The sequence below is a fragment of the Prenolepis imparis genome, unplaced genomic scaffold, assembly GCF_030444845.1.
Source record: "Prenolepis imparis isolate NDT839.2.m4 unplaced genomic scaffold, iyPreImpa1.0 SCAF_13, whole genome shotgun sequence".
NCBI lineage: Eukaryota > Metazoa > Arthropoda > Insecta > Hymenoptera > Formicidae > Prenolepis > Prenolepis imparis.
In genome coordinates, this window is record NW_028141171.1 from 3,510,122 (window position 1) to 3,525,665 (window position 15,544).

General features: G+C 33.5%; 1 protein-coding gene across 1 annotated transcript in view; it reads right to left on the reverse strand.

The window, feature by feature from the left end:
* Window positions 1-15,544, reverse strand: part of Nrm (neuromusculin) — a 246,140-nt gene that overhangs the window by 21,319 nt on the left and 209,277 nt on the right. The window contains exons 11-18 of the mRNA XM_083052589.1: window positions 15,185-15,206; window positions 14,736-15,131; window positions 13,879-14,139; window positions 13,319-13,576; window positions 12,645-12,662; window positions 11,988-12,128; window positions 9,509-9,545; window positions 207-655 (exon numbers count right to left, since the gene is read on the reverse strand). Coding sequence (XP_082908715.1) covers window positions 207-655; window positions 9,509-9,545; window positions 11,988-12,128; window positions 12,645-12,662; window positions 13,319-13,576; window positions 13,879-14,139; window positions 14,736-15,131; window positions 15,185-15,206 — 1,582 coding nt within the window. The remainder of the gene's footprint in view (window positions 1-206; window positions 656-9,508; window positions 9,546-11,987; window positions 12,129-12,644; window positions 12,663-13,318; window positions 13,577-13,878; window positions 14,140-14,735; window positions 15,132-15,184; window positions 15,207-15,544) is intronic.

The window sequence follows — 15,544 nt, forward strand, 5'->3', positions numbered from 1 at the left end:
CGTCGGATAATTTGTAGTGCGAAATTAGAAATACTAATATTTAAATATCCACATGTTCCGCCTTAAGAAGAGCCTGAAATCTGAAAATTGCGAGAGAAAAGTCGACGAAGAGGTCTTACAGGACCTGGAGGATACAAGGGATTACGAAGCAAGCGGTCGCGAATGTAAACGGATTAACGTTGAATCGCAATTTGCAACTCTCTTACCTGTCTTCTCTCGGGATATACCGGGCAGGGTGGCCTGTTCCTTGAGCTGTACCCCAAACATAGCTTTTATTTTGTTAGCCCGGGCGAGCATACCGTCCTCGTGCAGACTAGTCATGCTGGTTGTCATCTGTGCGGGCTGATCTTTCCTACCGCGGCGAAATACGTGCGTGCGCGACGTGGGGTTGCAGCCGATCGGCAACGTCAGTGGCACCTCGTCCAGAAATCGCTGCCCGAACCCGGGCTCGTCCTCCCTCTGTTTGCCCACCGGCTCGTTACGCAGATTAGACTCGTTCGCGCGAACGCCCAGGCCGCCGGATCGTAGGCTGTGAGTCCGATTGATGTGCACCAGCACGCCCGGCTTCAAGGGCCATCTTGGTGCCGGGGTCGGCTGCGCCGGGGTTTGCACCGAGTGCGAGGATACCGTGGGACTGGGCGGTCCACCGTCTGGACTGTCATAACGATCGGGGTCATACGGGATAATCGAGTCGGATTATAACGGGATGGATGGGACGCGACGCAGTGAGTTCTCCGTGATCAAATTAGAGAGGAGGATTGGAATATTTTCAGTCGATTTTATAATAATGAATGCTACTCAACGTTGTAATATTGAACGTTCGTTCGAGTTTTATGTAAAATAGCCGCAATATTGGACGTGTAAAAATCAAGAATTTCTGATGCATTTAATGATATGAATTCAAGGTACATATGTATATAAAGGCCCGTATTATGAGCTCACATTTATCTCTAGATGTACCTCTAAAGCTAGAGGTGTCTCTAAAGTTAGAGAGGCCCGTATTATGAGCTCACATCTATCTCTAGATGTACCTCTAAATGTACCACGATAAATGTGGCGATATTATGAGTGCACATCTATCTCTAGATGTGTTTCTAAACGTGTCACGATAAATGTGGCGATATTATGAACGCACATTTAACGGCGCATCTAGAGGAAATCGCCTAAAAACCTATTTTGTACCACATTTATAGCACATTTATGCTACTCTCGATAAATGTGCCCTTGGGTACATTTATTTGTGCCTCTAACTTTAGAGGCACATCTAAGAGATAGATGCGTGCCTCTAAAGTTAGAGACGCAGATGAATGTATGACTAAAGTCAGTTTATCTGCGTCTCTAACTTTAGAGATACATCTAAGAGATAGATGTAAGCTCTAAATGTGCGATAAATATATGATTGATTTTAGATGTACATTTATCTGCGCCTCTAACTTTAGAGGCGTCTCTAACTTTAGAGGTACATCTAGAGATAGATGCGAGCTCATAATACGGGACAAAGTTTCTAAATTTAGTAGATGTCATTATTAAACGAGAACTCATTTGATGTAAATTTGGCTTTTTTTAAAACAATGTGTGATAACTTTAGATATATTCTCTCTCTCTCAAATATATGTATATATATATCTGATTTAGAAAGAGAGAGCTCTTTATTTAAGAGAAATGACATTTAAATTTAGAAATTTTATTGGAAACTCATTGCGTTGTCCCATTTATCCCAAGGATCTCAATTATCCCACTTGACCCGAATTGTCGCGCGAACGAGAGCGAGATGAAAGATCAAACGTGCGAGAGAACGGATAAAAAAGATGAATCAGTGCACAAGTCCTCCTCCTCAGGAATCAAGAGCTTACTTGTATTTGACAAGATAATAAATGCTACAAGATAATAAATGCTCTTTTAACAATTTTTGAAGCAAGAATACCGAATGTTCCGTATGACATTCTAAATAGAACGTCGCGCAAATTTTAATAAATGAGCCGCATGTTTTGCGAAATAGAAAAATAATTTATTCGCAAAGTAGAATTTTTTCGCAAGCTTCTGGAGGCGAGATATGTTTTTGCATTAAGCAATCGTATCATCCCTCCGAATTGCATTATCTAAATGGGGGACATTGCGTGGCATGTCGTGTCTCCGGTAGGATCAGAGGGGACCTCTAAAGACGGAAATAAATCTCACAGTGCAGAAAATCCGCCGTAGCTCAAGCGCGTTTGTCTTCCTTCTCTCAGTTCGCGGAATAACGAAATTCTAGTGCTGTTAAAATAGAATGCTTGATCCGATACTGAATCCCGCGAATAAATTAATCTCCGTTGTTGCGAAGAAGCTCTCATGATTAAGTTAATTTATGTAAGTCCGCGAAAAATAGAAATATAAATTTAATATACAACAATAAGTAAGAGAAATATATATGCGCAAGAAATATAAATTTAATGATATATATATCTTCCGTTTTAATTGTATGCAGTTTGGACATTTCACGTGTAACCAGTACAGATTATAATTAGAAGTATAATTATATTAAGTTAGTTAGTTGTACTAATTGTATTACGAGAGAGAGAGAGAGAGAGAGTGAAAGAGAAAGAGAAGCGTAGTAGTATAACAATATGCGTTTTAATCCAATTGTAAATTTTCTTTCTCGAATAAGATAACATGATAATCTTTGAAGTAAATTTCGAATGACGCGAAAAAATTGAATAATCTAAACTGAGAAGAAGACATAATTTAAAAAAAAACGTTAAAATTACGCAACAAAAAAATTTTTTCTGGAATGTTCTCAAAAAGTCTATAACATTAGTTTATAAAAAAGTATTTTTTTTCATTATTTGGAACCAGATAAGATGTTCTTTATAGATTTTTGGATGCTAAAGCAAGCCAATTTTCATCAGCACGTCAGGATCCGAAATAATTAAAGTTTAATATGCAAAAAATAGTTTTTTTACGACATTAAAATTTTTTTAAATAAAAAAGTCAACGTTATTTTGAAATTCTGATGAGAAGTCATGAATGTATTGTTCATTCCTTATAAAATGCATTTTTTTATTTCGATATCTTACTTTTATAGTCATGTTAGGAAGGATTTAAATACAGAGTTTTGCTGAGATAGCAAATATTCCGCCTATGATAATGAAGTCATATAATTATAATCATAATTTGTAGTTTAGGACTATCACAGATTCCTAAATGTATATTTATATATAAGGTGTCTCATTTTAATTGCTCATCTTGAATTTTTCGAAACAAATGCATTTTCGAAAAAAATGTTCCGGACAAAAGTTGTATGATTTAAAGGGGGACAAATAATGATAAAATCAATTTTGGAAGAAATGATTTTTTTCCAAAAAATATTTTTTCCCTAGGAGTATCTTGATATGAAAAGTAGTTTTCAGCTTTAATCTTTCATAACATGACTAAAAAAATATTGAAATAAAAAAAAATGCATTTTATAGAGGATAAACAATACATTCATGATATCTAATCAGACTTTCTAGATAATATTAATCTTTTTTACAAAAAATCTCAGATGTCGCAAAAAAGGTCATTTTTTACACATTAAACCTCAATTATTTTGGAAACCTGACGTGATGGTGAAATTTGGTTTGCGGCATCGTTTTCAGCACCCAAAAATTTATAAGAAACTCTTTGTCCGGTTTAAAATAATTTTTGACTGTAAACTAGTGTAATTAATCCTCATCATCTCTATAAAAAATATTTTTGAATGAAATCGCACGGAAATTTATAAACACCGGTTGAAATGGCGAACTATAATGCACGGACATTTCCAAAGTCCGCGTAAGGAACTAAGGCGCTCGAGGGAATGGCGGAAAAATGTCGTCGGGAATAGGGGTCGGAAAAGCATCGTCGAGTATTGCCGTCAAGCGTGCGTACGCTATAAAAGATTGCATTGCACTAGGAAGACTGCGATTTCACCAGTACGATTCACAACGATGTACGACGTTTTCCAGGTATATTTCTCGCCGCAGTGACGTAACCAATGTTTGCGGATCCTTCCGGCGGATGAACTTCGCAGTCCCTTCGCCCTTCATTTCAGGCAACGTTGATCTCTCTATCCATCTCTTTCTATCTTTCTTTTTTTTTTACATTTCTTTCCTTCTTTTTTTTTCTCAATACTTCTCGAGACATTTTATCGTTCATTCCTTACATTACTTGTTTTCCTTTTTGTTTTTTTCTCCCTATCTCATTCTTTTGTTTCCTTGCCTTTTCTCTTCTTATCCTCTATTTTTCTCTCTTCGTTTTGAAGGGCCCTTCGTTACGCCATTGCTCGACGTTTTGAAGCTTTTCCAGCACTTTGCAGTTTTATTGCACGCTTCGTTTAAAGTCTTGTCGCATGAGCCGCGTTACGTTGCTCACATGTGGATCGAACTACCCTCGGCAATTATCGACGTTCGCGTGTGAGTGTATGTGTATGTGTGTGTGTGTCGGAGCTAATTTAATGACTCGTGTTCGCTAAATCGAGCAGGCCGGGCGACCTTTAAGCCCTGAAGTCTGAAATAAAATAAAATTCGTCGAATGGCGTGCGAGCGGCGTGCGATGACAAACGCACCTAGAGATCTTCTAAAAAGAGATGGACCGCCATTAGTGCGAAAATCGGAAACAGGAGATTTCATAAACAATTTAAAAAATTAAAATAATGTAGACATGTATCATTTTAAATATTAAAATGATAAAATCTAATTATAAAATAATAAATCTTAATCAGAATAATGAATAAATGAAATATAATATAAAATATATTTATTATAAATGATAAGATATTTATTATAAATTTATATAGAAATGTATTATTTTAAATATTAAAATGACAAATTGTAATTATGAAATCATAAATCTTAATTCAAATAATACATTAAATGTCATGTAAATGTAATATAAAATATATTTATTTTAGAATTAAAATGATAAATCTCCTCGCATTAAAATTAAAAAAGAATCTTTTTTAATTAAAACTTATCTAATAATTATCCTATAAGAACGAAAATAAAACTTTTTGAACGTTTTATTTTATATATAATTTCTTATATAAAAATAACTCGTATATGCATTTTTTCTGTCTCTCTCATTTTCGATTTTCATACTAATGACGACAATCAATCCGAAATAATTTATTCGTTTCTCCATCTCTATCATAGAGGATCTTTAGACATACCTTTGCAAAATACCGTGCACGTGCAAAAATGCACTCGTGAGTGCAGGCTACTGTCCATCAAGGAAGACTTATCGCGATATGTCATATTTTTCTTGTTCGATTTATGGATCATGGATCACTGACATAAAAATAATGGAAAGGCGGAAAAAAGTCATGACGAGATTTCATGATAAATCTCGCGAAATTGCGCATTTCCGGAGCTCTATTAATGGAAGTGTACACGATAAACCGTGAAATCGCGCCGCGGGGTTAATCTAGAAAATGAAACAATTATCGCCCGTTCGTTACACAAAATTAGAGTACGCATGTCGCGGTTTACTGCGTTCACGCATTCACGATTGATCTGGCATTTTGGTACAACGGGCCATCATAATTATCCCTTTATACATTCGGATTTTCGACATTCCCGCATCGCGTTTAGATATTCGGGCATCGCGATACCGTCGATTTTTTGAAAAGAATTGATGATGTTATCATTGAGTGGGAGATAAAAAAGAATTACATTCAAGAACTCTCTTCTTAAATGGAATCAGTGTCAATTATCGTTGAAAAGGCGGTGAATAGTCTCTGATGGCCCCTTGGTTATAAGTACAGTACTTCAATAAGATTTCACAGATCAGAAATCTCATCTGAAATCTCACTGAAAGATCTTATCACAAATCTCACTAAAAGAATCAGTTAATGATTGTTTTAATCAATGTGATATTTTAAAATCGTCTTATATTATAATATAATAATTGCAATATATATATATATTTTTTTTTAAGGAGTAGCTGAGTGTTTAAGAATTTTTATTTTTAATTTATTATTATTAATTGTAATTAATATAATATTATTATTATTATAAAAATATATAATAATAATAATAATTTATTTATTGTTATATTTATTTTTAATTGTTTATTACATATTAAGAGTAAAAAAGTGCACTATGTATATATAATTCGGAATTTGAATACTATTATATTGAATACTATATTTTATTCTAGATGTCCAAAAATTCAAGATAAATAGAAGAAGCTTCAAAAGTTGCACATATAATATATGTTCTATTACTGATTTTTTAATGAAATCTTAATCAGAAAAGCAAAATGTGATTATTATTACTGTCTTTATTAAAGTGTAATACTCATTGATCTTCGATAAAATTTTGTATTTCTATTTTAATCAGTGACATTTTACTGATTCAGTTTAAGAGAGTAATTTATATATGAAAGATAAATTTAAGAAAGATATATTTAAAAGATGTTCTCAGCTTCTCTCTCTCTCTCTCTCTCTCTCTCTCTCTCTCTCTCTCAATCTTATATTTAATCTTAATAGGTCAGAGATAGTTATGAAAATATTCGTTAGAAAAAACGACCGATTCTTCTTAGAACTTCAACAGCCATTTCGTATGTTTAATTACACAATCAATAATTTCTTAATAGCATTATATGATCGTTATGCTTCTAAACAACATTTATTAAATATTCTTCGGGATTCAGTATCGTTCAATCTTGTTTTTCATTGAAGCTATACAATACACTTTGCTATCAGAGAAGATATAACTAGACACACTGCTAGTGTATTATTCCTTTGGTGCTGGTGTAATTTCAATCTACAGTGAATAGATTTCTCGTGTTCCTTAAATGTGCCATGCATGAGGAATGAGTGCATCAACCTACTTTATCCCGCTTTAAAATGCCCCGGGAAACAATTTGCGCAACGCAAGTCCCTTCCTTCGTTGTCATAAGTCACGCGACATTTCTCAAGCGAAGGATACCATTGTCGAGTAATTCTGTCGCATTCGACAATAATAATAAAACCTCGCGAGATCGATCACGAAGGCAGAACAAACATGCCCTCTTTCCTTCCTCCGAACAATTTTGCACATGGAGAGTTATTTTTTCACAGCAAACTGACTTCTCGTCTCGAATTGACAGGTGCCACGTGTTTATCGTGCGACCGGTCCGTTGTGTACGTTCGCGTTGTATGTATAAGCGCGGTTGCTTGTAAACTTTCTCAGAAATACACCCAGGAAATACACCCCTGTCGGGAGAACCAACATCGATAAGAGAAAACGGACTAAATTAAATGTAAACTCGGCCGTGGTGATTTATAGGTTAAAAGGGTGTAGTCGCCCTGTGTTGTATATCAACAAAAAGATGATGCTGCACGTGCGAGGATGGATGACCCAGGACGCATTCTAATATATGAACGAAAATGTGGCGCGGGAATATAATGCATTCTTTCTTTAAAAATATCGCGATAAAGAGGCCTCTTGAGTGAGCGTTACTGTTTAAAAATATTTTCCAACGTTGCTCCTTTGTAGCAACGTAACTTGTAAGGTTACCTTGCAAAAAGCTTGATGGCGCGCGCGTGCTTTTCCAACAACAAAAGGTTACACTTCTAAAATATCGGTTGTAAAAACATACACAGGTAGGAAAATAGAATAATTTTAATCTTTGTAAAATTGTAGAAAAACTTTTTACACAACCGCGGGCTTTAATCATAATAATCCGCGTATACAAGGGAAGAATATTATGTAAATGGAATTGCATCAAATATAACTTAACATTCTATTTCGACGTCTAAGTAATCTTTTCAACTTTTAACCCTTCTGTCAATATATAATTGAGAAGAATGTTATTTACGTACAATTTTTCGCCTTTTCATCAATATATGGGTAACCCGCGTACCAACTGTGCGTTTTCGACACATGACCTTTTTTTTTATAGCAGCTGCTTGTGCATTAAACATTCTTTTCCGTTATATTTTAGGAGGTTTCCGAATGCAAAAACCCTTTACATTTTGTTTCGGACGAAAAAAAGTTTTAACACATTTTTAAAGTTACTTTGGGTACCTAGAGATGCCAATTTCATTGAGAAAAGGGTTGCTTACTATCATTGATTCTCCACCGAGAAGGCTCCCAAAAAATATTTAATCCGTGCACAAATCCTCCACCTACCTTGTATTCCCCCAGCAATCTCGCATGGTCATTGCAAAGTCTGTATTAACGATTACAAGCTGATCTTCGGTGAATTATGCAAGAAGTTACACACGTAACACGTGAAAGAGCGTCGTGTAGAACAGCCCATTCGCTCTCCCGCGAACAACCATAACTACCTACCTCGCTTGTACCAAGTTGACAATAAACTACTGTAGACCGGAAGCGGTAGTTAAATTATGCAATAGGATATGTATTCAGGTGTTGTAGAGAGAGGATCATTTCCTGCGAGATTTCAGGTTGGAGACAAACTTGCATGCTATCGAGGAGAGCCCAATAGAACCCCACTATCCTTTATGCGTTTATCGATCATCAAGTGCATGATATTACGTTTGTTAGAGTGCTAGGGAATTGCTAGATGCAGGGAATTGAGATATATTATATAAATGAACAATATAACTCTGTGATCAATAAAATGAAGTAGAGTGAACGTTTAACGAGAAATTATATTCGAATCAAAGGTCCATAGTTTATGATTCATATTGCACAAAGGTTTGCACAACCTATTTGATGACAATACGTGTGGTTTTAGCATATATACATTTATATCGCTAATTCATTAATATGAATTTTTCTCTCTGTGTGCGAAAATTTATATATAATAATATAAAATATGTATATATCATATTATTTATTTAATCTTTTATTTTGTGAATTTAAAATTGTTTAGTATTGTAAATGCAATTTTCTACCTTAATTTTCATAACGACGATAAATCTCCAATTCAAAAATAAAACTTTTGATATATTTGTTCCGTCTATCAATTGCATTAAACAATATTATCATTATTTATGTATTGATAAAATGTTATATAAAAAGAATCTTAATGCTTTTATTTTGCGATATGTAAGAAATTATAGGTATAGTTTTTGTTCTTTTTTTAATTATTTCTGCTGTGTAATATGCAATTAATCCTGAATTAATGGCTTGAAAATTTAAAGCGTATGCCAACAAATTTGAAGTAATTTATTTAAAGAAATTTTTTTTACTGTCGATAGATTAAAAGATCTTAATTCCACCATTTAAAGTATTATAAAAAGAGCACGCAAACAATAATAATTTATTATATAATAATTTACAGGGGCTATGTACATCAATAGAGATTATACGCACAAGCATACAATAATATTAATACATTCTGTCTGCAATTGTAAATATATATACAGAGAACGTGTTCTAGATGCAGCGAAAGATGCATTCTATTTTTAGCAAGCTCTGATAGCCTCTATTCCATCGTATCGCCTCTAACGAGCAGACCTAAATAAAGCTCCACGAACCAATGCCAGCAAATTAAAAGCAATTGTTTAACTAAAATAACATAAACAAAAAAACATACGTGTGCTGCGGTTTGTACTTACTGTTCGCGTTCCTCCAGCTCGACCACCCGGTTACTGTCTGTGTTTTGTTTAGCAAGTCCAAATTAAAAAGTAGAGCAGAAACGAATCAGTTTCGTGTTAGTGAAAACTACTGAACGAACGCATGCTCGCTGCCGTAATATTAACTGTCATTAATTATGAACGAGACTTGTGTGTATGTGTTTTTGAGGGGAAACAATTTGTAAGCAAGCATTAGTTTGTTGTAAAATCTTTTTATATATCAAAAATTTCCTATACACGAACGAAAATAATTTTCTAAGCGAATATATTACATTTTACTTTTTATATCGTGCTGATTGTTTCACAAAAGCAATCACATATAATGGCTTTATATTAAAAATATATACTCTTATCTCAAATATTTTTTTAAAATTAATTTATAAAGCATTAACATATAATACAGCACAAAAATTTATAAAAGATATGTAATTTTACTATTATATTTTGTCAAATATTTACATTTTTATTTTGCAAAAAGTTATACGTATTGTTGCAGCTATGTGCAATTAATTTTTTAATTGCGCGAGAATAACGCGATGGAAAAATAGTATAAGTAATTAAATACTTTTTCTCGTAATTATTACATGTTAATTTTATATGGCAGCAGCGGCGCTAAAAATAAGTTCTGCTATCTTTTATAACTGCAGTGCCATTAAACTTATTACAGTTGAAAATTGGAAATTTTATTTATGAAATTGCGTCCGGTGGTCAATATATATACTTACTTAAAATTTTGTTATGCAAATCAATTAAAACAGTCTGTGTCACTATTCCAGAATTAGACACAGTTATTGTCATTAGATTATATTATAAATCTTATAACACGACGAGGGAAAATATAGAAATCAAAATTAATCAATATCAATGACTATTTTTATGTCTAAAGTCGGATCGTTCTTCAATAATGAAGATCGTTTTTCAAATTATGAAGATATAAGATATTTTTTAAATAATAAGATTAATCTAAAGTCAATCTGGTTCTCTAGTTTCACTAGTTTCTTTCTCTCTCTAATTTTTCAGACACGAATATTTATATTAAAATTAATATTTATATTAAAATAATTTCTATCTATCTTCACAAAATCTTATTTAAAATGATTATTTAAAATGACAATTTAATGTTCATATTTTTAAGACATTTAAACTATTTTGTGATAAGATATTAACAAAATTTTGGTATAAGATATTAATATCAATATCTCAATATCATAATATATTTTTGTAATTTGTATTATTATGATTTTTTTTGTAATTTATATTATTATGAATTTCATTTATATCAATAAGAAGAAGAGATATTAGATGTCATTGCAATCAATTCGAATCAACATTACAGCAGCATAACACGCGTTTGTTCGTAACAATTGTTTATATTTATATATGTATTTCTATCTAAATGGAAATTTTACACGTTGGTTAGCTACTTTATACAAAAATATCAAATAGTGAGCATGCTTGTATTCTACTTGGCATGAACTGTATATAAGATATAATAGAATATTTTATACAATATGTGTAATATTAAATTTCTACGTCTGTTTCTGACTGGGTTAACAGATATGTTTTCTGTCAAGAAATAAAATATACTTTCCGGAACACAAAGTCTACTCTTTCAACAAATATACGTAAATATCAGATAGACGAATCAGTTTAATGGATGTTACACACGAATTCATGTGGTTTAAGATATACTTTGATATACTTACGATTATACGCGCGTTTCAAGCCATTATTTGTTACGAGAAGATTTATCGGTCAAAGTGAGAATTACGTTCACAAAGAAAGCACAAAATTAACACAAGTGATTAATTAATAATTTTTTAAATACGAAACAATAAATTTGCATGTTTAGTCTCTTGTATGTATCAACTTTTTTCGGGAATAAGATATTTTTTATATTAATAAATATATATTATATATATTAAATATCAAAGATATAAATATAAAGACAATATCACAGTTTACTAATGGGATTAAAAAGATTATGTTATTAATATATATTAAAAAAATATAATTTTGTTAATTGCACTCTATTTTTGTGTTTAATTATATTACAGCAATTATAGATTTCTCGTCAAATTATGAAAAAATAGTTTATAAATTATATATAAAATGATATTTATCAGGGCTCTAATTTGTATATACATATATTGAAATATATATGTATAATATATTTCTTCGCAAAACTTTATCAAAAATATTTTTCGATTTCAAATTCAATTTTGATCTTTGACGTGCGTGCGCGAAATACTTAGGACACACTACGAAATAAAGAAAAACGTGATTGTCGTGATAAAATTTGGAAATTATATTAATTTGACGTGTATCCAAATATATATATATATATGTGATAATTCGGCTTTCACGAGATCTATGCCATGCAAGTCGCCGATAGCGATCGTGTGATATATCAGATATAGAGTGTGATATATTAAATGGACGATATATCAAGAGAACTTACATTTCATTTGACTGCGTTTACGTCGACACACGATGTAGATGGCCACGCAGATTAGTATTAGGACTAGTATCAGGACCACCATCACGACGATAATAATTAGCAGCAAATTACCCTCTAATTGATGCCACCAGGGTATATGACCTGCAACACGATAGGTTGTAATGTATAATAATCGATAATGACAAGCAATATGTATAAAGGGAGTAATTGCAAGGCACTTTCATTATTTCAAAATAAATATGGAAATACCACAATAAACGCTACGACAAGCAATGAGAAAAAAGATATTTTTGATTCACGGCGTGATAAATCAGCGACTTTTGTTGCAGAGATAGGTACATATCAAGTTTCATCAAAACTATATAAAAATGTCTGAAAAATTGCGTTGAAATAGAGAGGTAGTAAAAGAAATGAAATAATTGAAAAGGGGCGAGATATATCTATTGCGTTTTAAATTCACGAAAACTGATCCATAGCTCATGCTGCAATAGCTAGAACATAAAGTCAACGAAAAAAGGTTTTGTTAACGTAGTGTATTTCGATTACAATCGTAGAGAAAAAATTTTATTATTGAAAATTCTATGATATAATACGAATGCTAAAAATGCTAATTATATAAGATATACATATTATGGACCTGTAGTAATATAGACTTACTTTTGTGTCCATGGTGGGCTGCAAAATAACAAAATTTCCTAAATATTTGCGAACAAGGGATCAAAACTCATCACTTTGATGCGATTAAAAGTTAAAGACGGATCAAAATTTATCACTTTGAGGCGATTATGCAATTACATAATTAATTTTATGCAAATACGCTATAAAAACTATAACGCGAAAAATGTCACAAATAATTATTAAACATAATGCGAATAAAAGTGTAATAATATTACACGAAATGGATTCTAGTCTCGTCAATTTTTATTACACGTATCTTTTTGATGGTCCTGAAGATATGTTTGATTTTATATTTATATATGTATAGGGAAAATTCACTCTCAACAAATATGCAGAATAAAAAACTTTATCTTGCAGCTCGCAACTTTTCCGTTATATAAATTCATGAATTTTTTCTACACGGCTGCTACAATGAGACTTTTATGTTATATTAATATATACTTTTTTATGTATGTATGTACATATTTCGTTTACGTTACCACACAAATATGAAAAAAAACTGTGTCAAAACGCGATAATATTTTCTGATATAAAAACTTTGTGTGTTGAAAACTTGTTGATAAATACTTCTACTTCCTTTGCGAGAGAAAGTGTGTATACATATACACAAGCTCTCGCTATTAGCGAATCGATGAAAAGTTTGTTGCACCAACCTGGTATGTCGCGCTCGCACGGTATGGAATGGCCGATTGTGTTGTTCGCAACACAGACGTACGTCCGGAAGTTGGTGATCGAAGTATCGAGGAGCATGTAACTTCGCCCGTTTCGCATTTCTGCGATTTGCTCTAGCGTGTCGTTCTCGTTCTTCAGAGACCAGCTGAAGTCCGTCTCCTTTGGATTCGCGACAGCCGAGCAGACCACGTAATCCTGGCCCTCGAATCGCTCCTTCTCGATGTGGCATTCCGGTTTAACTGCATGGAAAGTTGTATATACGTATGCAGTTAAAAAAAGGAATCTACAATCCGGATGTATATAATTAACGGAGGTGCATTAACAAGACAAATTTGAACATTTTTTGAAAAAATAGATATTCAGAAGTGTAATCTGTGAAAAATTTCTCTTCTAAAAAAATTTAAACAATGGAAAAATTTAATGTATGCCATATCTGCCTTTTCAAATTGTGTAACATGTAATATTTACAAGTACAATATTTAATCTTTTCCATTCGGGGGATAAATCTTCTTGAAATTGAAAATGCAGGGTGGAAACGTACATTGGACATTCATAACCATCGAGATATTCAGGGAACCATGACGATTTGACGCCTCGCAGTAGTAAGTGCCGTTGCTACGTCTGGGCACCGGCATCTTCAAATCGAGCACGTGACCCTCCATAATGGTGTCGGTGGACCCTTCGCGGAACCACCGGAAGTTCGGTTTCGGTCGCGCCTTCGCGTCGCACTCGACTATTTCCGCGATCGTGTCCACTGTCACGTTGATCATCTTCTTCGAGATTGTGATTTCTTCCGGGGGGACTTTTGAGGAAAAAAATATCGAATTTTTAATCATTTTTTATGCGTCAACTGAAAGTTGATATATTTTTAATTGACCACTAGTCTCTTTTTTAGTATTTTCCCATTTACCAATTTATAGAAATATTTTCTGTGTACTGTAAACGATCTAGAATTAAACTACTGAAATTTATATTTTATATTTATGCCAATGCATTTCAAAAATTGAAAGATAGCATGAATCAGAAGAGGTTTTCCATTAACCCTTCTGTCAATGATCGAGTACCTGGGTATCTAAAGCAACGTTAAATGTTAAAAATATGTCGAAACTTTTTTCCGTCCGAAACAAAATACACAAAGTCTTTGAATTTGAAAACTTCGTAAAATATAAATAATATTGGATGCCTAGCAGCTGTTACAGAAAAATTGTCACAGTGCAACGTGTCGAAAACACGCAGTTGGTACCCGGGTACTCATACATTAAAAAAATTATTAATTACGAACAAAGGAATATTTTTGTCCTTTTCTTATGAACAATCGCTTAAAAAGTGGATCGATTTATGCAAGCGAGCAGAGATTTGCGCTCGCGCAAAAGAAAAGAAACCTTGAATGAAACATACACTCGACGTGAAAATGAGTGCTGCTCTCCACGCCCGGGCCAATCCCGTTGTTGCTGCTTTTGCAGGTGAATTTGACGTTATCCTCGTCACGGTCGAGCTGGCCGTTCGGCCAGACGGTCAGATTCCATACGAGGGTCGATTGGATGCTCTCGAAGTCGTTGGTCCTCGGGTCAGGCGGATGATAAACGTTCAACACGTAGTATCGATTCGTTTTCGAAAAGTCCATAGGTATATCATCCCTCAGCCAGGAAATATTGCAGATCGGGGCGCACTCGACCCAACACATGATGCTCACATTAGGGGAGTTGTAGACGTAACCGCGATACGAGTGCAGCTTCTTGATGAACGTCGGAGCCGCTAATGAAAAGCGATAACTCTCGGTTAAGCACGGAGAATCTGTTATTCAGTAATCACGAGAAACGTCGGGCAAAATCTATTTTATCACGTACTTATAGGGAAATAGAGGGGGCTCTGTATATTTGATTTAAAACGTCAGATTTATCACGAAAACTGACATGTGCCATATCGAGTATTGTGCCAATTCGAATTTTCCAAAATACCCGAGTAGTTAAATTTTTATGGGAATATACGTTTCGATTATTTATATATGTACAGGGTTATTCAAAATGCTGTTATTCAAAATTTATCCGATTTTTAAAAAAAACTCCTAAAAAGAAAAAGCAATATCTCATGATTTGGTGCTCTACAATTGGCTCCCTAGATCAAATCTTATGGCCGTGCGATTTTTTGGGGGGGATGTGTTACCTTGAAGCTTAAATATCGAGTACTCTGCGTTGATACCACTGCTT